We start from the raw sequence: 21280 nt of genomic DNA on the forward strand, positions 1-21280 counted from the left end.
CCATTATGCACATAAAATTAAGGAGATCATGAGTTTTAATAAGGACAATTGCGGAATTTTGCTGTACTTCGATTTTTATATATTGTTAGTAGAAGATTAATAGATAGATGTTAGTAGATATAATCATTATACGTAATTAATTTTAAAAAAAACAAATAAATTAGTTTCATAGTTATCCGTGGAATTGGTTACACTTGTGACGATAGTTATCCGTAATTAATTTTTTAAAAAAGAAACAAATTAAATTTTGCAAAATGACTATTCTGCACATAAAATTGAGTAGATCATGAGTTTTAATAAGGACGGTTATGAAATTTTGATGTACTTCAATTTTTATATATTGTTATTAGTAGATCATGACGTTCATACATTTACATCTATTAAACTTATATTTTTTAGACAGTAATTTATTTTATGAATTTCTTAACAATGCCTTTATTACCATTTACATAATTTAGCAACATAAGGTAATTATTAGAGACGTCCCAAACATTGAATGGTGAATCCTATTTAGCTAGAATTTAACTATTTCTCTGTTAAGTTGTTGGAGTTCCGCTTTTCCGTCCATTATTCTTACGATGATCATATTAAATTAGCAAGTATTAAAATTTAGAGTTAAATGTAATTTTTTTTTCTCTGTAAATATATCAACTGTTTTTTGTCAAAAAAAAAATATATCAACTTTTCGTTTTAATTCATCTAAAAGTTTCTTTCAACCTTTAGTCCATAAAATTTTTTCTATCAATACTTTTAATTCATATTTTTAAGTTAATTTTTGTATTTTTTGACGAAATTGTGCAGAAATATGTAGAATATTGTAAATATCTCTCCCAAAAAAATTAGAAATTTTTAACAAAACAAAATATTAAATATGAATTTTTTAACCTCTAAAAATATAAAAATTCATATTTAATTCATGTTTTGTTAAAATATTCTAATTTTTTAAGAAAGATTCTTATAATATTATACATTTTTCTGCAAAATTTTATTTAAAAATATGAATTCTACATATGAGTTAAATTTAAAAGAGGAACCAAAAGTGAAGATGAAAAACTTTTAGGGGCTAAAAGTTGATTAAATTTTTTAGAGGGACTAAAACGAAAAGTTGACATATTTCTAAATTTTTCTCTCTCACGTTTTCTTATAGAGTATCTCATGCTCTACATCATTAAAACACATTTTTCTAAACAGTCTTTCTTCCTCCTTTAAATAAACGTTAAAAATTTAAATGACCCTAATATATCACATGAGTGGATCCATTCACGTTAAAGGTACTCTGATACTTATTTTGTTTTCGATAAATAGTAAATAGAATTCCCCTAGCGGTCCTTAAAGTTAGAAGTTTATAACAAGCTAGTCCTTTAAGTTTTATTTATTACTAGTTGGCCCTTTATATATTTTTTGTTATCAATTGATCTTTTAAATCATAAAATATTTACATTGTCACAATTTTCTCAGCTAACTACATAAAAAAGTGTTTACGGACCACTTAACATTGAGATGGTAGGTCCAAAAGTGCTTATGACATAAAATATGATTAGCCTTGCACATTTTTTTTCTTGTTTTTGAATTCAAGTGTAATTTTATAGATATGTATTTCATCAATAATATTATAAATCAGGCAATCATTCAATTTTGTTTCAAATCAAAATTAAATAACACACCTATGAACCCTAGTTTTGAGAGCGGTGAATTTGAATATACCAACTTAACATTAAACGTCTACATAAACACTTTTTAACTAAGTTTGATAGAAATATGATAATGGTGCATATTTTTATGACTTAAATGATCAATTTGTAACAAAAAAAAACTTAGAAAAAACTAACTTGTTATAATGATCTAACTTAAAGGATCACATGTGGTATTTGACCTAGTAAAATACTAGTTAAAGTTAGGCATCCCTTAATGACAAATAGTAAATATAGGTAAAAGGGATAGCAAGCTTTTTATACGACCCCTTTACTAATATATGCAATATGAATTATAACGGCTAGCAAGCTTTTTACACGACCCCTATACTAATATACAATATGAATTATAATGGCTAGCAAGCTTTTTATACGACCCCTTTACTAAGTATCCTAAAAGGGTAAACACAACATATTGATATATATTAAAGATACAAATAGTCTCATAAGTCCTAACTCAACTGGTAAATATGTCGAAATTGTTCGACCGGACGTCATGACCGGAGTTCGAACTCCGGTACTTCTACTTTGTGTGTGTGAATTTTTGATGACTTTACCATCTCGTCTATCTACCCAAAAAAAAATACAAATACAACACTTTGATCAACTTAAGTGTTAAAAAAAGTTGATTGTTTTTAGCATTACACAATTTGATTTCTTTTCCTTCAAACGATTACACGAAGAATGTAACTTTGTCCCTTAGTTATGAGTTTCTTACCACTCCAAAAGTTTTAACAATGCTTAGATATTTTTTTATTTACTGAACTAAGAAATACATAAAATGTAAATTAAAGCATAATAATAAATGAATAAAATGCATAAAAAAAAAACTTGTTTTGGTGATTGTGCGTGTGTTGAAAAAATTTACAAGTCTTGTTATAGGAAAACACTAGTCCTATTGACAAAAACAACTTGACCTCTAGAATTTATCTTTCCTCAGTCATTGTCTATTTATATACGGGTAATGTGTGAGTTGGGGATACATGATACACCGTATTTGACTTGACCTAGCTTAAGCTTTGATCGTTTTAGAGGAATTCGCCTAATTCCAAAATCATTTGTCAATCGATCTCGACTAACAATTCTTTATTTTTATGCATTTAATATTTTAATCATTAATTTTTTTTTCCCTCTTTTTTCCACTTTAAAACGAACTCTCAAGTAATTGAGGGTATTTGAACTCGAAAAATATCAATAATGAATGTTTTCTTTTTAAAAGTATAAACAATGAGTGTTTTTTTCTTGTAAAGCTCTTGAGTGTTTCTATACACAACAAAAAGAGAATCTGTGAATTTCACAAAGCATAATGTTCTTATTTATTTTTTTACCAAATAATGTTGACTTTAAAAAAGAAAGACAAAATCGTGGTTGTCAAATTTGCAAGTAGACTCAAACGAGTTTATGAGTTTAAAAGGCGAAAATCAATGAAATCGCGCATAAAATCGTTTTTGTGGTGGACTCGTACAAACTTGCAAAGATTCGCGAGTCTATGACGAGTTTATGAGCTTTTTTTAAAACAATTTTTATTGAAAAAAATAAAGCCCAAAGTAAACAATATTTGATAGAAAAAAAATCTAAAATCCTCTTTTCTTTTTCGATCTCACTCTCAATTTAGAAGCAAAGCTTTCGCTCTCGCCAAAGTTATATAGAAGAATTTAAGTCATGCTCACCTTCACCGACGACATTTTCTTCTTCCTTCATTGACAACGTTCTCTTGTTGTGTATTGAAATTTTGTGGAAACTGACGCTTCTATTGATGATGTAAAAAGTGGTGGTGGATGCAACGTTGAATTAAGTGGAGATTAAAATAATCCAAGCTAGGTTATGGTTAATGATGAATAATGTGTTTTATCTGAGATTGAGATTGAGTTTGATGATGATAGTTAGGATGCTATGGTGAAGATGATGGTGACGATGGTGGTGATCTTGATGATGACCATGATTTCACATGAGTTTTGGATGTTTGAAGCCATTAGCATATGTGTTTTATAATTTTTTTTTGTATATATAGTAGTCCGTTAGGAAGGAACTATGACCTTATCTAGTTACCTTTCTACTTTGCTTGCTCCAATACAAGTTTTTTTTTTTCATTAAAAAGTTTGTTATGGAGTTTGAAATTTTAATTTTTATGTTAATTTGTGTTCTATTATAAATATATGTGTCAGTTACATATTTTTTTAAATAAATTTTAATTTTCCATAGACTCTAATACGAGTCAAGTTACAAGTCGAGTTTGCACACCCTTTTCAAATCTATGTAAACTTGTGAGTCTAACAACCTTGGGCAAAATTGTTGTAGTTGTTTTGTTCGGGATTTAGCAGAAAGCACAAAAGTATAGGTGTTGTCTCCGGTGCGAGACATGTATAGGTCAAGCACCGTGGGAGACCGTCATTTTTTTTTTTGGAACAAAATCAACGGGGACTGTTGAATTTAAATGAAAGTTAATGAATGGCTGAGATTTAAAAGAAGGGTCCTGCTAATCAGTGCCCCCAGGGTGTAACACTCTAAAAATTTATATTTAATTGTTGAATTATGCTAGTTGGAGAAATTCTTGTGTTTAAGATTAAATTGATGTTATGATGTTTAGAATTTATGTTGAATATGAGAAAATAGATTATGATGGTTAATGACGTACTATGAGGATCATCAAGTTGAGGAGGAAAACAAATAAAATAAAATAAAAATTATATAGGAAAAGGGGGAGGTGTCGAATAGAAGTAAATAATTAAGTGGGGGAGGGAGGAGTAAAAATAATAGGAAATAGAAATAGGCAGAATAATAGTAGGAGGTAGCCCAAGTATAAATAGAGAATTAACAATCAGAGTTCTCATTATCTTCTGAACGTGAAAAGGAAATAGAAGAGAGGAGCGGAGGCAGAGAAAACCCTAGCGTAACAAGGTCAAGCCAAAACCAGATTCTTCAAAGAAGTCGAGGTAAGGGGGAGATTCCTACCACTTTAGGTTGTTTAATTTATGATGATCTATTTAGTATGATGTATTAATGTAATACGATTTATGATGGAATTAAGGTGATGAACAATGGTAATGATGTTGTTGGATGAATGGAATTTACGAGATCAATTTAGGGTTTATAATTTGTAGTTTTAATCTTGAAAGAGTAGGTGACCCGATGAGATAATGGAAAAGTTAGTGTGTAGTTGTTAGGGTAACCCTAGGTAATGTTCCCTATCAATTTAGGATTAAACGAGGTCAAGAACAAAGGTTTATAGCCAAGTTAGGAGCATATTCGAGGGTAAAAACGCTGTTTTCTGAGTTCTGGAATCGTCCCAATCGTGCCACGATTGAAGCCCAACGTGCCACGATTTTTCCAGAAACGAAACCCATTTTTGATCTGTCCAAACGTGGCACGATGGGAACTCAACGTGCCACGATGCACTGCAGACTTAGACTATTTTTGACCTATTTATATGCCTCCAAAAGGTTCCTAAGATGTATAGTAAGGCCCCAAATCAATAAACTTAATTGAGGTGGATCTAATTAAGGGTTATAGGAGTAAATCTCTTTTGCCATAATGTATTTAAAATAAGATGGTCATCAAAAGTATTAGAGAAGACTAAAGGCAGAGATAAGATGAGTTAGAAATAACATGAACTAATGCAAACCAAGAATATGAAGATAGAATTATAGGGTATAGACGGCAATAATGAGGGACTAATACATGAGGATAGAATCTTAAGAACGTGAGAAGCTAAAGGTATAGACGGAAATCATTATGTGGGAACAGAATAATAAAAGTCTTAATGATTGAAGGAGAAGAATATAATTGTGTTTTGTATGAGTAATTAGATGTAGAGGTCGAGTGTATACTAATGAAAGGCATAAGTTTTAAATATGATATGAGTATGATAAAAATCATGAGTTAGACATGAGTAGACGAGTGTATGGCGTTAAATAATGGTGAGTTACTAATGACGTAAGGTGATGATGTAAAATAAAGTTGTTAATGTTAAAGACGAATGGTGTGGAATGACGTATGACGAAAAATGACGAATGACTATGATGTAAGGATGATATGTAGTTTATGGGTCTTCTAAATGATGTTTTGAGTATGTCTTCATGCATCATATCATATTGCATAATGACGAATGACGGATGTAAGTTCAGTAACATACCTCTGACTTGCATCATTATGACGATAGGATCCGGTACCGGCATGCATGTAGGTCTAGGAAGGAAGTATGTTGCATATAAGTCGTAAATAGGAACAATGTGGTATGTGCTAATGATGTGAATTGTTGTGAATGTTAAATTTGAGTGCTTTATGATGTATGTGTTTTTATGGCTCTATGAAGAGAATGGTGTAAATACTATGTAGGGAGGACTGATGATAAAATGATGATATAACTATGACGATGTGACAATAAAATTTATTTTTCTTATGTATCCTAATGTATAATATGATGTGATTTCTCACCCCTTGCTGTTGTTTTTGTGTTTTGGTGTCTGTACTCTTTGGGTACAGATATTCAGGAAGAGGAGAATTAGCTTTGTGGGACGCTTAGAAGGTGGCAACGGGAATATACCTCCGTAGCTATTTATCTTTACCATTAAGTAGTCGAATAAATGCGTGCTCTGATTCTGTAACACTATGGTTGGGGTTAAACGTTGAATGTCTTTATTTTATGAAGTTTAAGAACCATGACTTTTATGTTACTAATAAGCAAATGCTGATGGAGGATTTGATGCTTTTGAATTATGAAGTATTATTTAAAAGTATTTTCTATTGTTGAGTAAGATGCACTATTTATTTTTATTTAAGGTATATCAGACGAATGACGAAGTGTAACATCCTTTTTATCTTAATTTATACTTATTATTTAAAACAAGAACAATGTCGGGAATTAGGGTGTTACACGGGGCACTCGTTAAGCATACCATAAAAAGAAATTATTACCATAAAAGGAAACTGTTTTTGACTTTATTATAAATTAATTATACAATTTCAATGCGTTAACTACTATATGATTTCCTTTTTCATATCATTAACCAGTGCCCCGGGGGCACCGGTTAGCATTTCCCTTAAAAGAATGGTGATCACTAAAATGTTATTATTTAAACATTAATATTGATTTTATAAAAAGCAATGGCATTTGGAATTACTTCTACTAAAGGGTGTTTGTGACTTTTAATATTGATTTAAAATATATGTTTTTTTTACTGCACTAACACATGTCAATTATAAGCAGTTTTTTATGAAAATTTAATTTTAATTAAAACTATATATATTCATAAATATTTGTGACTTTTAAATAGCAACAAACTATATTAATCTTCTTTAAAAAAAACCATGGTTATCTTTTACCAACAATATACTAGCATTCCTAAAAGCAAATTAATTTTAGGGTAAAACTAGAATGATGAAAAATTATGCCCAAGTGTGCAAAAAGGACAAGGCACAACCCATCAATCTACTTAAGAGACACTTACTTACGGGTGGCACTTGGTGCCATTAATGGCACCATGCCATTAGATCTCCACCACACACACACACACATCCACAATGTTTGGGTGTCATCAATGGTCAGGATGTAATGGCACGGTGCCATTAATGGATGGCACCCAAGTATTTCCCCTTACTATGTGTGCAAAAGGGACAAACTTGACACTCTAATCTACTTAAGTGTAAAAAATCTAATATATTTTAGCATTACATGAACTTTAAACACTATAAAATGATCAAGTCTTATTTCATCTGTTACATGCAAAGAGAATAAACAAAATATGGCTAAAACTCTGGAATTTTTTTATGCTATGCTTTTATTTCTTTCCCTGTTTCTTATTGTAAAGGTGGTTAGCGGTAACGGTAAGTTGTATTTTCATTGTTTCAAATTTCCTTGTTTACTGTATAGTTCGTACACAATCTTATATCTCTTTTTAGTAACATGATTTCTTTCACTCTTTTTTTTCGTTGCAGCAAATCTTCCTGAGTGTAGCACTGATGTTGATTGTAAACAAGTTTCGTCGAAGTTTTATAGGCATATTTGCCATAACAAACGGTGCAAAATTGTTATGTTTATGCCACCTAATGCCTGAGTATCATATCTAAGAGAGTACACAAATATCATGCACACAAGAATGAGTTCTTACACTAGTAAAAAATCTAAGTATTATATCTTATGCTAGAATATTCCACGAATTGCCATTTAATCTTTGTGATGGCACCATGTGATTGTATTTTATTTTATTTCCTAATTTCGCGGACCTTATTATTACAAATTTATCGTCAGAGATATCAGCTTATTGGTTAGAGTTTGATTTTTAAACCTCAAGAGACTTGGTTCAAATCTCATAGGTGACCATGACCATTGGTGCTACCATTGTGAATAATGATTTCTCTTTCCCGATTTTTTTTAAACTGAATTAAGACACTAAAGGCAATTATAATTAAATTGTCTTCTTCTCTCTTATTTTACGATATATCACCGTGACCTATAATTAAAGTACATTACTAAATAATTTTAATTATAATTAGAATATCTTTAATATTTAAGTTGAAATAAAATCATTTTACAGTTAAAACTCTATAAATTAATAATGTCAGGACCAGAGAAATTTATTAATTTAGAGAGTTATTAATTTATTGATAAATTAATAATTATTAATTTAAAGAGTTTTTAAGTAATTATACTGTACATACCAAACAAAAAGGCAAATTAGTCTATGCCTCTTAAAATTACGTTGCAGCGAACCTTGAGATTTAACGTAAATTAGTAACTACTTTATTCATATGCATTGGAAATCAATAATGACTTTTGAAGTACAGTAAATATAAACAAGAGGAACAAATGTGTTCAATGTATCCTTAATATATTTTTTCTCAGTTTCTATGAATTATTAATTTATGATTTTCTTGGGACCGAAAATTATAAAGAGATCTCTGATGTATGTAGTTTTGCATCAAACAAGATAAGTATTTGTATCGTCTCCACAGGGATTAGTGTGATATCAAGGATAGTTTAACATCAAATATCATTCCAAGTATTAAGAGTGCTTGTTTGTTTGAATTGTAACTAGCTAAACTAAATTGCAGAAAGTAAAAGTTGAGATTAATAAGGCTTGAAACTTGTTAGGAGTAGAGTTCCTTAACCAAGCATCACACATAACCTAATGATCCATACGATTTCTAGCTTTATAACCAAAATTATCACAATCAATTCTAAACTATCCTTCGTGTCCAAAGCGATATAATTAACTCTAAGGTATCGTTTAAACATTCGTGTCCAAATCCCTTAAACGATAACAAAGTCGATCGGATAACTTAATCGACCGTGTCCAGCCTGATTAAGTATCCGAAAGCATTAAACTCTTGATTATGGTGATTATCAAAGATTAACAAACTTGTCAAGAATGAAATAACCTAAGATAGATTGCTACTCTAGCTCTAGATTCAAGAGTTTGTGACCAAAGTATCTTGAATCTCATTGAAAGCATTAACAGATGAATAACAACAATATTGAATATAAATTGCTAGAACCATAACTTGCAAGATCAAAATATTACATGTTTACAAGTATCAAGTACCTCTCATCCCAACAAAGGGTATTTAGCTACACATCATCATGGAAGCCTTGCAAGGATAAATTGAAAAGGAAGGAACCATTACACCTTGTGATGTCTCAACAAAGGAATAAGAATCCAACTTCCAAAATCACTCTCACTCTATATGATCTACCCTATTTCTCTCTATGAAATTACAATGAAAAGCTAAGCTAAAACTAAGAGAGAAACTAAAAATAAAATATCTAATGGAATAGTGATCGTTTTTTTACAAGAGAGAAGGTAAGCTTGTGTTATAGGCAGAATTCGAGGGAGGACGCGAAAGCGTCCTACAAAAATATCTTCTCTGAGCCAATTGAAAGCTGCCACGTGTAAACCGCCATCTGAAACTATCGGCACGCTTAAGCGTCCTTAGGACGCGAAAGCGTCCTACTTCAAACATGAAAAGCGACCTGAAAGCGTCCTTATTGTTGCATTCGACATTGTGGACGCGAAAGCGTCCTACAGTTTGTTCAGGAGCTTCTTTCTTTGTCCTTGCTTATCTTTTTCCTGCATAAATTGGTTTGATCATGGCATATAAAGTATAAATGGTGAATTTACATCAAATAATTGCTTTTCCTTAGATAACTTGTAAAACAAGTAACTAAAAATGCCCATTTAACATATGATTTGTAACACTTTTTTGGCACTTATCAATCTCCCTAAAAATTATTATCTTATTATTTTATCGAGTTTTTCAATTTTTTACATTGGCCCAAGTCGGGATTGGACAAATTTATTATTTTAGAGAGTTTATTAATTTACCGAGTATTAATTCAAAGAGTTTCTACTGTACTTTGAAGCATATCACTAAAGGATTTTTATCGCAATAATATTGATAGGAAACAAGTAAATTTTGTAAAATTAATTTTGGATATCTATTTTTCTTAATAAGTCAAATTTGTCCATCAAAATTGACAATGAAAAGAATCGGGTAGACTTTCAGTGGAGTACACTCAAAGGTCACAAGTCATTACCACTAAATTACAATATCTTGATTTTGAATGAATTAATTTTGAAAAGAAATTAGTCAAATTTAAATTGATTTATGTTTGGATGTAGTTATTTATGTTTGAATGTATTTATGTGAAAATGAGTTTAACAATAAATTTAAGATTAAAATAAATTATAAATGTCATACGCTACTCATATATTTAGTATCATGGTGGTAAACCAAAATCACCCCACCGCGACATCAAACATAGGCTAAGTTATTTAATTGCTTTTAATGTTTTTTAATATTTTACTAACGTTAAAATATTTAAAAATATAATTTCAAAAAAAATTGTTTTTGTTCCACAAGCGGAACTTAATAATTTAACATAATATATTTGGGAAATGTTAACCGATGCCCCCGGGGCACTGGTTAAGGATATGAAAAAGGAAATTATATAGTAGTTAATGCATTGAAATTGTGTAATTAATTTATAATAAAGTCAAAAACAGTTTCCTTTTCTGGTAATAATTCCCTTTTATGGTATGCTTAACCAGTGCCCCGGTTAGCAGGACCCAATATATTTTACCATATCGCTATTAAGTATATATGAAACACATAAAAAGACACTAAAGATTTTATCGATATCACTATCAACGTAATATATCAATTTAAAAGAATGAATATCGTTTGTTTTTGTTTTTTTTGGTTACAAAGCTAACAAAAACAAAAGAAAAGCAAGAAAAGAAAAATCAAGCCCTAAGGAAGCAAGCTCCCATAGCATCATTCCTTAGCAAGTCTTGAAGATCTTGGGGAGGGGAGAGATGCTCCAAGTAAGCAATATTTGATGAAGCTCCTAGCTTAGCCAAGAGATCGGCACAATGATTCCCTTCTCTAAGAGTATGAATAATAGAGAAATTGTTGGAAGCTATGATGTCCTTGATATCTTGAATTAACACCGCATAAGCATGGAATCGAGACGCATGGCCATTGATGAGCTCGACTGAAAGCAGCGAATCTGAGAAGCAAACTAAATTAATCATACCCATTTCCATGGCAAGAAGAAGCCCTTTGTGAATGGCTGTTAGTTCAGCCTTGAGAATGCACGTGGAGTCATTAATAAAACCTGAGAAACCTCTTAGAAAACACCCTGTAAAGCTGCGGATTAACCCTCCATAACCAGCTCGGATCGGAGTCCCAAGACAGCTGCCATTTACATTGAGAATGTGGCAGTTGTGGTTGCTGCTGTTCCATCTAATCCATCGGTCAGCAGTAGGCGAAACAGAAGCAGGCCGGAAGCACTTCAGGACAGTTTCGGCTGTGTGCTGAATGTTGATGCTCAGCCGAGAGAGAGACCAAGAATCATCATTGAAACACATGTGATTACGATGACGCCAAATCCACCAGAGACAAACAAGGAAAAAGATAGAGCTGGGACCTTTGGCGTTGTTTTTTAACCATTCTTGCGAACAATTAATGGTGAAGAAGGGCGTGTCAGAGAAGCCAAACTTCTGCCATATTGGTTTCGAAAATTTGCAATCTCGGATACAATGCATAAAGGATTCGTCGTCTTCCCCGCATCTACCACAAGTTGCAGACTCGGCCATGTTTCTATGATGAAGAAGCGACATAGTTGGAACCGCCCCATGGATGGCCAGCCATATAAAGAACTTAAATTTCTCCGGAATTTGTAGACTCCAAATCCAAGACCAAGAAATGTTCGGATTTATAGTGGTATCCGATTCAATAGATGAAATGAGCCAAGCATAACCACTTTTAGTTGAGTAGACGCCGTTTTTATTGTGGCTCCAAATAAAAGCATCATCAACCGCTGGATTAAAATTGGCATGGAAGCTATTGACGACAACAACAACAGATGGAGGGAGGGAAGTATACAAGGACTGAGTGTGTTGACCATTTGTGCCTATGACATCTCGAACTGTTAATTGGGTATCATGAATATCAATAATAGGAACCAAAGCACCAAGAGGACCGAGGGGACACCAGTGGCTGAACCAAAAGGAGGAGTTTCCGGAACCCGCACGCCAAGCATAACCAAGTTTGAAAATGTCTTTTGCGCGCATGATGGAAGCCCAAGATGGCGAGCTGCTGCCGGAAGCACTAGCAAGAAGAACTTTAGGGCCTGCTGCATATTTAGCTGATAGAATATTCACCCATAATTTGTTTGTGGATTGTACCATATCCCAAACAAGCTTTCCAAGGAGACAAGTGTTAGCATTCCGAGCCGTTCTAATACCTAAACCACCATAGCGCTTAGGCTTAGTAATTTTCTTCCAACTTACCAAGTGAACACCTTTATTATTTGAACCATGCCAAATAAAGTTACGTGTTGTTTGATCAATGGAATCACAAATATTTTGGGGAAGCCAATTGATTTGCATGTAATAGGATGGAATGGAGGAGAGAACCGATGTTGCAAGAGCCAGACGTCCTGTTCTATTGAGAAGACGATTCTTCCAAGCAGCTAATCTTGTTTGCATTTTTTCAATGATGAAATTGAAGTCACTTCTTTTGGGACGGCCCTTAAGCATGGGAAAGCCTAGATACTTGCCAAGAGATGTTGTACTGCGAATACCAGATATGGCTGTGAGATTGTTTATTTTCTCTTGAGGAGTCCCTGAAGAATAATAAGCTTTTGACTTGGAAATATTAATTTTTAAGCCCGAGGACCTGCTAAATTTATCAAATAAATTAGTGATAAAATGAAACTGAGAATTTTTTGCCTTAGTTGACAGAAGCACATCATCTGCAAAGAGAAGGTGAGATATCTGAGGTCCTCCATTACTGATGTGGATTGGTTCCCAATTTCCATGAAGCACGGCATTATTAATGGCAATAGATAGCTTCTCCATGCAAAGAATGAAGAGGTAGGGAGAGAGTGGGTCACCTTGTCTGAGACCATGAGTAGGCTTGAAAGGGGCCATTTTATTACCATTCCATAAAATAGAGAAAGTGGCCGAGGAGACACAATGCATGATGAGTTTGATGGTGATGTCTGGAAACCCAAAATCATGAAGGCAGGATTGGAGGAAGTCCCATCTGACATTATCAAACGCTTTCTCTAGATCAAGCTTGAAAGCAACATATCCCTTTTTCTTTTTTGACCTTCTCATGAAATGAATAATTTCCTGCAAAACAATTGAATTATCAACAGTTCCCCTACCAGGCAGAAAACTGCTTTGGCAGGGGCCAATAATATTACTAAGAATAGGCCTGAGGCGATGCACAAGAACTTTAGTAATAATTTTGTAAATTATATTGCAGAGGCTGATGGGTCTAAAATCTTTGTAAGTGGTGGGGGAATCAATTTTAGGAATAAGTGCAATGAGAGTGCTTGAAATCTCCGGATCAAAGTAACCTGTGTGAAAAGCTGTGTGTACTAATTGGAAGATATCATCTCCAACTATATGCCAATTTTGTTTGAAGAAGATACAGTGAAAACCATCTGGGCCAGGGGCTTTGTAGGGTTTCATGGAATTAAGGGCAGCAAACACTTCATTTTTAGTGATGGGTTTAGTGAGAGAGAGCTTATCATTTTCATCAATGGAAGGTGGAGCGCCTTCATGGAAGTCGGTGTTGGTGGGGGGTTGTGTACCACAAAAAAAATTTTTGAAGTACTTTTGAGCTTCTTCTTGAAGAATTGAGCTATCAGAGGTCCATATGCCATTAGGGAGTTGAAGACGGTGGATTCTATTTCTCTTCCTTCTAATGATGGTTTGAGTATGAAAAAAGGAGGTATTTTTGTCTCCAAATTTCACCCATTGTTCCCTAGACTTTTGGTACCAAAGCATTTCTTCTTGGAAAAGGACATGGTTGTATTCATTTTGCAATTCTTTTTCAAGTTGAGTATGGTAGGAAGAGTCAACTCTTTCAAGATAGCGTTGGATACCTTTGAGTCTATTTTCAATGTGTTTTTTCCTTTTGAAAATATTACCAAAGACTTCTTGATTAAAAATGATGGAGTTTTCTTGGATTTTTGCCAAGGCCGCCGTGATGTTGTTGTTATGAGGCACCCAAGAGTTTTTCACCAAGTCCGCATACTCATGATGATCGATCCAAGCTGCTTCAAAACGAAAAGGTCGAGGCCCTCTAGCTAAAGGGAGGCCACCAAAACGGAGAAGGAGAGGGTTATGGTCAGAATGGAGTCTGCAAAGTATCTCAACAAAAGCTTCTGGGAAAGAAACACGCCAATTAACATTTGCAATGCTTCTGTCAAGTTTTTTTGAGAGGATGCGAATGCCATTATTATTGCGGTGCCAAGTGAAATGTCCGCCAGTGGTTGTAAGGTCAAGGAGGTTGCAATTATTCATGAGGTAACTTAATAATTTCAATATAATATATTTTATCATAATTTGAATTTTTATTGTATCAATGTACTCTGTCAATTTGAATGAATGAATATCATTTATTAACGATACATCACCATGACGTATAATTAAAGTATATTATGTGTAAATCAAACATTTGATTATTTTTTTTTACAAAAATAAACGATATTCATTCATACAAATTCAAAGTCGCTAAAAACAAAGATGGTGAATATTTGAACAAGCTCACAACATTCATGTTAATAACATAAAACAACAGAGTATTTATGTCTTCAAATATGACTATATTCAAGTCTTCGGAAAACTATTGCCTATGGATCTGTAACTTTGACGACGTCAAAGTCATTGATTGAATATGCACTTGCTCAAAACTAATATTTCAACCTGAATCAAATAAACACCGCACTAAGACGAGAAATAAAAAGTATATCGCACAAAAACGAAAAATCAAAACTAACAAAGTCATACAAAAACGATGAAATCACAAAAACAAACGAAAGAAAACTAAAATTATGTGAAAATCACTTATTTAACTAAAAAAGAACGATAAACAATTGAGAGAGATGATTTTGGATCAAAATTAACACTAAATCACCAAATTTTATAAATAAGAAGAGGAAAGGTGGCGACGACAAGGGTTTTTGATTTTTTTTTATTTGGTATCATGTCACTCTTCCATCTTATTATGATAAGTTTTTTTAAGTGTTTTAGAAATTCTCCCTAAAAAAATAAAAGTGTTTTAGAAATTCAAAGATACAATCAATTGTTGTTTTTGAACCGTGTCGTTAAAATATATTGTAATATTTTGTATTAAAAAGGAACAGCTGTAAATAATTAATAATTAAATTAAGACTAGTTTAATAGTACAAATACACATCAATTAGTGGTGCAAAATTAACATTTGAGATGTCGTATGCTATTAATACAAAGATAAAACTTTTTAAGAATGTATATTAGTTTTGTCAAAAAAAAAAGAATGTATATTAGAGCATCCACAATGGTAGTTCCTTAATAAAGACTTCTTAAATGGACCTCACGTTACATAGCACTTATTTATAATATTTTAATAAAAGTACCTATTAAAGACTCAATGACTCCAATGGAAGTACACTAATAAGGACTCCAATGAAAAGTACTTAAATAGACCCCACTAACTTACATCATTAAACAAAAATAATTTTGTTTATTAAATTATAAATCACCTCATTATATTTAATTATAATCCTTAAAAAAATTAAACTATAAAATATTTATTTATTCTTATGAACTTAAATTTCTGCCACATTTGTTAATAATTTGAAAATGAAAAAAATTAACATTGCAAATTTTACATTCCTTCGTTAAATAATAATAATAATAATAATAATAATAATAATAATAATAATAATAATAATAATAATAATAATAATAATAATTTGCATAAATTACATTTTATTTAAAATGATGATAAATAGATAAAATAATATTGAAAACAACTATTAATTTTGGTGACTCCTTAAAATATTACTCCTTTTTACAAGTGGGACCAAATAGTACACATTTTATTATTTTTTTAGACGTGGAACCTGTTAGTTACTCAGGAGAGAGAAGGTCCTTATATAATTGTTCGTTCCTTAACGGAGACTCATTTTTTTTTCCTCTAATGGAGGGTCCTTAACGGAGAATAATCCTTGTTAAGTAAGGACCATCCATTGGAGATGCTCTTAGTGGTGCAAGTTATGCCTATGTGTTATATCCATTGGGTCAGAAGGGTTCCCCAACTACATGCGTCAACCTATCCTATTATGCCGTGTGTACATGTCTATTAAAATGCTTTGTGGGGTTGCCTTTCTTTTTCATCACATTCCTGCCATGTCAGTTTTGATGCTTGCTTTAAAATACCTACAATTCCGTAAAAAGAAACATTTTTTCATAGGTCTTATTCTACTAAGAGCATCTCCAATGGGGGGTCCTTACTTAACAAGGACCACTCCCCGTTAAGGACCCTCCATTGGAGGAAGAAAAAATGAGTCCCCGTTAAGGAACGGGCAACTATATAAGGACCTTCTCTCTCCTGGGTAACTAACGGGTCCCACGTTTAAAAAAGTAATAAAATGTGTACTACTTGGTCCCACTTGCATAAAAGAGTAATAAAATGTGTACTACATGGTCCCACTTGTAAAAAGGAGTAATAGATAAATTATTTTTGTTTAATGATATAAAGATAGTGGGACATATTTAAGTATTTTTTATTGGAGTCCTTATTAGTGTATTACCATTGGAGTCATTGAGTCCTTAATAGCTACTTTTATTAAAAAATTATAAATAAGTGATGTGTCACGTGGGGTCCATTTAAGGAGTCCTTGTTAAGGAACTACCATTGTGGATGCTCTAACAAGCTGGTTTCATAGGTCTTATTCTACTAACAAGCTGGTGAAAATCCATGTCAATACATTAAATAAGAGGGTAACTATTCATTTTAATCCTAATCAAATGCTTAAAGCATTGTCTTTATAATCCTTAAATATATTAGAATCATAAAAAGATCCATCTTTTTCCCCTAAAAAAAATCTTCTTCCGATTATTAAATATTGTCTTTCAATAATCAATTTAATATTCGAATAAATTTTTAGCTGGTTAATCCGGATATATTAGGAATGTCGTAACGACACTACTTCACAAATTTAAGAACAAATGAGAATTGGTCTAAGAGAAATGTTAACCGCGCGTATCTTAAGAACACGGGTTAAGAAAACCGATACAGCATCATTCTTTTAAAAAGATTGTATTCAACTATTTTAAAGTTAAAATAAATCAACTTTTGATTTTTTTTAAATAGTATCTTTAGGCATTTGTTAACATCACGTTTAATCTAAAACCAAATACATTACATTACCATAATTGAAGCATTGAAAAAACACATTGTTATCTTGTATGTATCCGATTTTACTACAAGGCAAGGGCATATGCATTATTTTTTGAGCAACAAACCAAGTTAACTTTTGAGTTTTGAGAAAGATCTATCTATCTACCTATGAATTTCAAAATCCTAGCTACAGCTTTCAACCTTCAACTTCCAAGAACAAAATTTTGTTATCATTTTCACTCTTTGAGGAAACTTGTGTACAGGGTGGTTCCTTAGGTTGCAGTTAGTTTTGTGGATTTACCTTAGATTTCAAACTTTCAAATTTCAATAGACCCTTTTTGGGATTCCTCTCACATCATCATCTAATTAGTTTTTTATTGCAACAAATTAATATTGGAAAAATTTGGAAGCTAGTTAGTGAGATCAAACAAAAGAAAGTCAAGTCACTAGAAATGTCTCAGCATTTGATATCCCTCTCTCTCTCTCTCCCCTCATTAAAGAAAGAACAAAAAGAAACAGGCTCTTGATAAATTAAGAGAAAGAGAGAGAATCTAATGTGATAGTGACTTGACATACAAGCTTAGATTTTGACATTTCATCACAGGCTGTATTTGTGTTAGGGGGGGGAGGGGGTGACGAAATGAAGAAGAGTTGGATTAAATTGAGTTAAAGGGCTATAAAGTAAAGTTATTTATGAAGGGAGAGAGTGTAATGTACAATAAAAGGGAATGCACTAGGATACTAATAATATAGACCCAATTATTTATAGGCATGAAAATGCATGGCATGAGAATAGTGAAATGAAAGAGTATTTAAAATTAACAATTGCAATAGCCAAACATGATGGCAGAGTGGGAGGCACAGCACAAAGGGTGCAGAGGGCCACAACACAAAACAGAACAGCTAGACTTGAAAAAGAAGAGTAGCTATCAGGAGGAGGTGCAGAGCAGAAGAAAGACAGTGATTTCATAATCCTAACTTTCTTTTCTGTTCTGTTGTGTTGTGTTGTGTTTTTTGGATTTTCTCATCTCACGTGATTCTCATTAAGCTTCTATACTATACTATTGGGTTTTCCACACGTAACGTTTTTTTACCACGGAGATATTCTTGGGTGGTCAAAGATCCAAGAAATTGGATTTGGTCACTCTCTCTTATGTTTTCTTTTGATTCTTATATGAGAAGATTTTGATCTACTCTCTCTAAGCTGTTATTTCATCAGTTTCTTTTATTTTAATAAAGGGTTAATTAAGTTTTTAGTCCCTATAAATATTCACAGTTTTGTTTTTAATCCCTACAAAATAAAATCACACTTTTTAGTCTATGTGATATTTTCCTTAAGCATTTTAGGGACTAAAAATGTTGATGGAAAAATTTTACAGGGACTAAAAATGCTGTTGGGAAATTTTATAGGGACTAAAAATGTTGATGAAAAATTTTATAGGGACTAAAAAGTGTGATTTTATTTTCTAGGGACTAAAAACAAAATTCTGAATAATTATAGGGACCATTTACTTAATTAACCCTTTAATAAATTTATTAAAGTGCTGCAAATGATATACCTTGGTTTTAGATTGTCAATATAGTTGACATGTGAATTATACAAATGATAAACTACGAAAAATAATTACTCCCTTCAGTCGTATTTATAAGAAAAATTTGACTTTTTAGATTCATTGAGTAATTGATGTATTTTGTCTAGAATATAAACCAAATACATCATTTATGAAATGAATCAAAAAAATCAAATGTTTATTATAAATACGACCAAAGGAGTAGTATAAAATGAATGTGAAACTTATTGAGAATTTGCAACATGAAAATATTGAAGCAGTAACCTAATAGGGCATCCCTAATTTGATCCATTTTTTATATAGGATCATCACTTTGTAGTTCGTACACAACCCTTTATCTCGTTTTAGTAACATTAATGATATGAATATGTGTGGATGATCTAACCAATTTGTTTGATTAATTTTAATATTATTCTTAATTTCTTGTTTATTACTCCCATCGTCTCTAATTATAAGTTTCCTTTTAAAAATAATTTTGCCTCAACATTATGCAAGTTACTAGGTGTGTTTACGATGAAAGATGGTGTATTAAAGTTAGATCCATTAAAATACAAAATGATTACTAAGGATTAGCAAGCTTTTTATGCTACCTTACCAAGCGTTCATTAAAAGAACAAATACAATATATTGATCTATTAAAAGACATCTATTAAATGTGCTAAAGAGACAGACATGACACTTTGATCTACTTAAGCTATAAAAATATTAAATTAATTTTAGCATTGCATGAGACTTATACAATATACCAAGTGCGTTAATTAAAAGAACAAATACAATATATTGATCTTACTTAAGAGACATCTATTAAATGTGCTAAAGAGACAAACATGACACTTTGATCTACTTAAGCTATAAAAATATTAAATTAATGGGGAATTAGTCACTTTAGTCCTTGAATGGGAGAGGATTCGTCACTTTAGTCCCTGAATGAAGAGAAATTGCAAAACAGTCCCTGCATGGTCAATTTCAGGGACTAAAGTGACTAACGGAGTCTACATTCAGGGACTAAATTGACTAACGAAGTTTGCATTCAGGGACTAACAAAGTCTACATTCAGGGACTATTTTGCAATTTATCTGCATTCAGGGACTAAAGTGACGAATCTCTTCCGATTCAAGGACTAAAGTGACTAATTCCCCTAAATTAATTTTAGCATTGCATGAGACTTATACACTATAAAGTGATCAACTCGTATTCCATTTGTCAAATGCAAAGAGAAAAAAAATATGGCTAAAACTCTAAAGTTTTTTTATGTTATGATTTTATTTCTTTCTTTGTTTCTTGTTGCAAAGGAAGTTGACGGTAAGCCATATTTTCACTCTTTTCAATTTTGCTTAATTGCTTTGTAGTTCATGCACAATCTTTTTATCTCATTTTATTAACATTGTTTTATTCTTTTTTTCATTACAACAAAAAAGGATGCGAAGACGATGGTGATTGTCCACAAATTTTCAACTTCCATCCTTTTATTTGTAAGTGTATTAACAACGAATGTGAAAAGGTTATCCTGCAAAAAGGTTATATGAGTATGAAACCCAAGATATTACACAAGCACCATACAAGGAAGAATGAGTTCTTACACTAGCAAAAAATATATGCAATATACCTTATGCTAGAGTATTCCTTGGGTTGCCATTTAAATTTTTGTTGGCATCTAATAATTGTATTTTTTTTATTTTTGTAATTCTGCGACCTTGCATTTATGGATTTGTATTCTCATATGTTGGTAAAAAAAATGAATTAAGTAACTAAGGAATATTAAAATTAAATTGTCTTCTACTCTCTTAATTTTACATGTATCACCATGGCCTGCAATTTAGGCATATCACTAAAGAATTTTAATATCTTTATCACTTACGTTGAAATAGAATCATTTTACTTTGAAGCCTATATAACTCTAATTTTTTGTCATAACATAGTTATAGTTTTTTTTTACAGAATCATTGTTATAATTATGATCTTTGAAATAATTCAATTATTATTTCTTCTTATTTCTTGTAAGAAGAAATAATTTGTCTAAATGATCATATATAAAAGGATTGTTTAGAAGATATGAGAAATGCAAACCAATTTATAGAGCTTTTGGGGAAGAGAAATGTTATTTGTACAACCATTTTTGTACAACTTTTGTACAATTTTCTCTCTCATAATCACATTATCTTCTTATTCTCTCTCATCCTTTTTCTCTCTCCATTGTTTTTGACCAATGAGAAGAGAGAACAACAAGGTTGTACCAAAAGTTGTACCAAAATAGTTATTCAAATATCATTACTCTTTGGGGAATGGATTTTAAGTGGATCAATATGTTTTGTCTTTTTCCTATTTCCTACGTAA

General features: G+C 31.8%; 1 protein-coding gene and 1 long non-coding RNA gene across 2 annotated transcripts; one reads left to right on the forward strand and one right to left on the reverse strand.

The window, feature by feature from the left end:
- Positions 1–7380: 7380 nt before the first annotated feature.
- On the forward strand, positions 7381–7980 carry LOC146942212 (uncharacterized). The gene is made up of 2 exons (XR_015033549.1): positions 7381–7514; positions 7626–7980. It is a non-coding gene; the product is annotated as an uncharacterized LOC146942212 (long non-coding RNA).
- Positions 7981–10933: 2953 nt separating this feature from the next.
- On the reverse strand, positions 10934–14512 carry LOC146942213 (uncharacterized). Its single transcript, XM_085750017.1, has 2 exons — positions 13416–14512; positions 10934–13307 (listed from the first exon to the last, which is right to left on the reverse strand). The coding sequence occupies exons 1-2, from the start codon at positions 14510–14512 to the stop codon at positions 10934–10936; spliced, it is 3471 nt and encodes a 1156-aa protein (XP_085606143.1).
- Between the last annotated feature and the right edge of the window lie 6768 nt (positions 14513–21280).

The sequence above is a fragment of the Medicago sativa genome, chromosome 3, assembly GCF_051527215.1.
Source record: "Medicago sativa cultivar Bolivia chromosome 3, Bolivia_mono, whole genome shotgun sequence".
NCBI classification, from domain to species: Eukaryota; Viridiplantae; Streptophyta; class Magnoliopsida; order Fabales; family Fabaceae; genus Medicago; species Medicago sativa.

What these genes read in the sequence shown, in the direction of transcription:
- LOC146942213 (XM_085750017.1), bottom strand. Translation starts at nt 14,512, where the DNA reads ATGAATAATTGCAACCTCCTTGACCTTACAACCACTGGCGGACATTTC. An exon ending in GTTCTTGTGCATCGCCTCAG is followed by an intron (nt 13,308 to 13,415) that starts GCCTATTCTTAG and finishes TTTCATGAGAAG; the next exon opens with GTCAAAAAAGAAAAAGGGAT.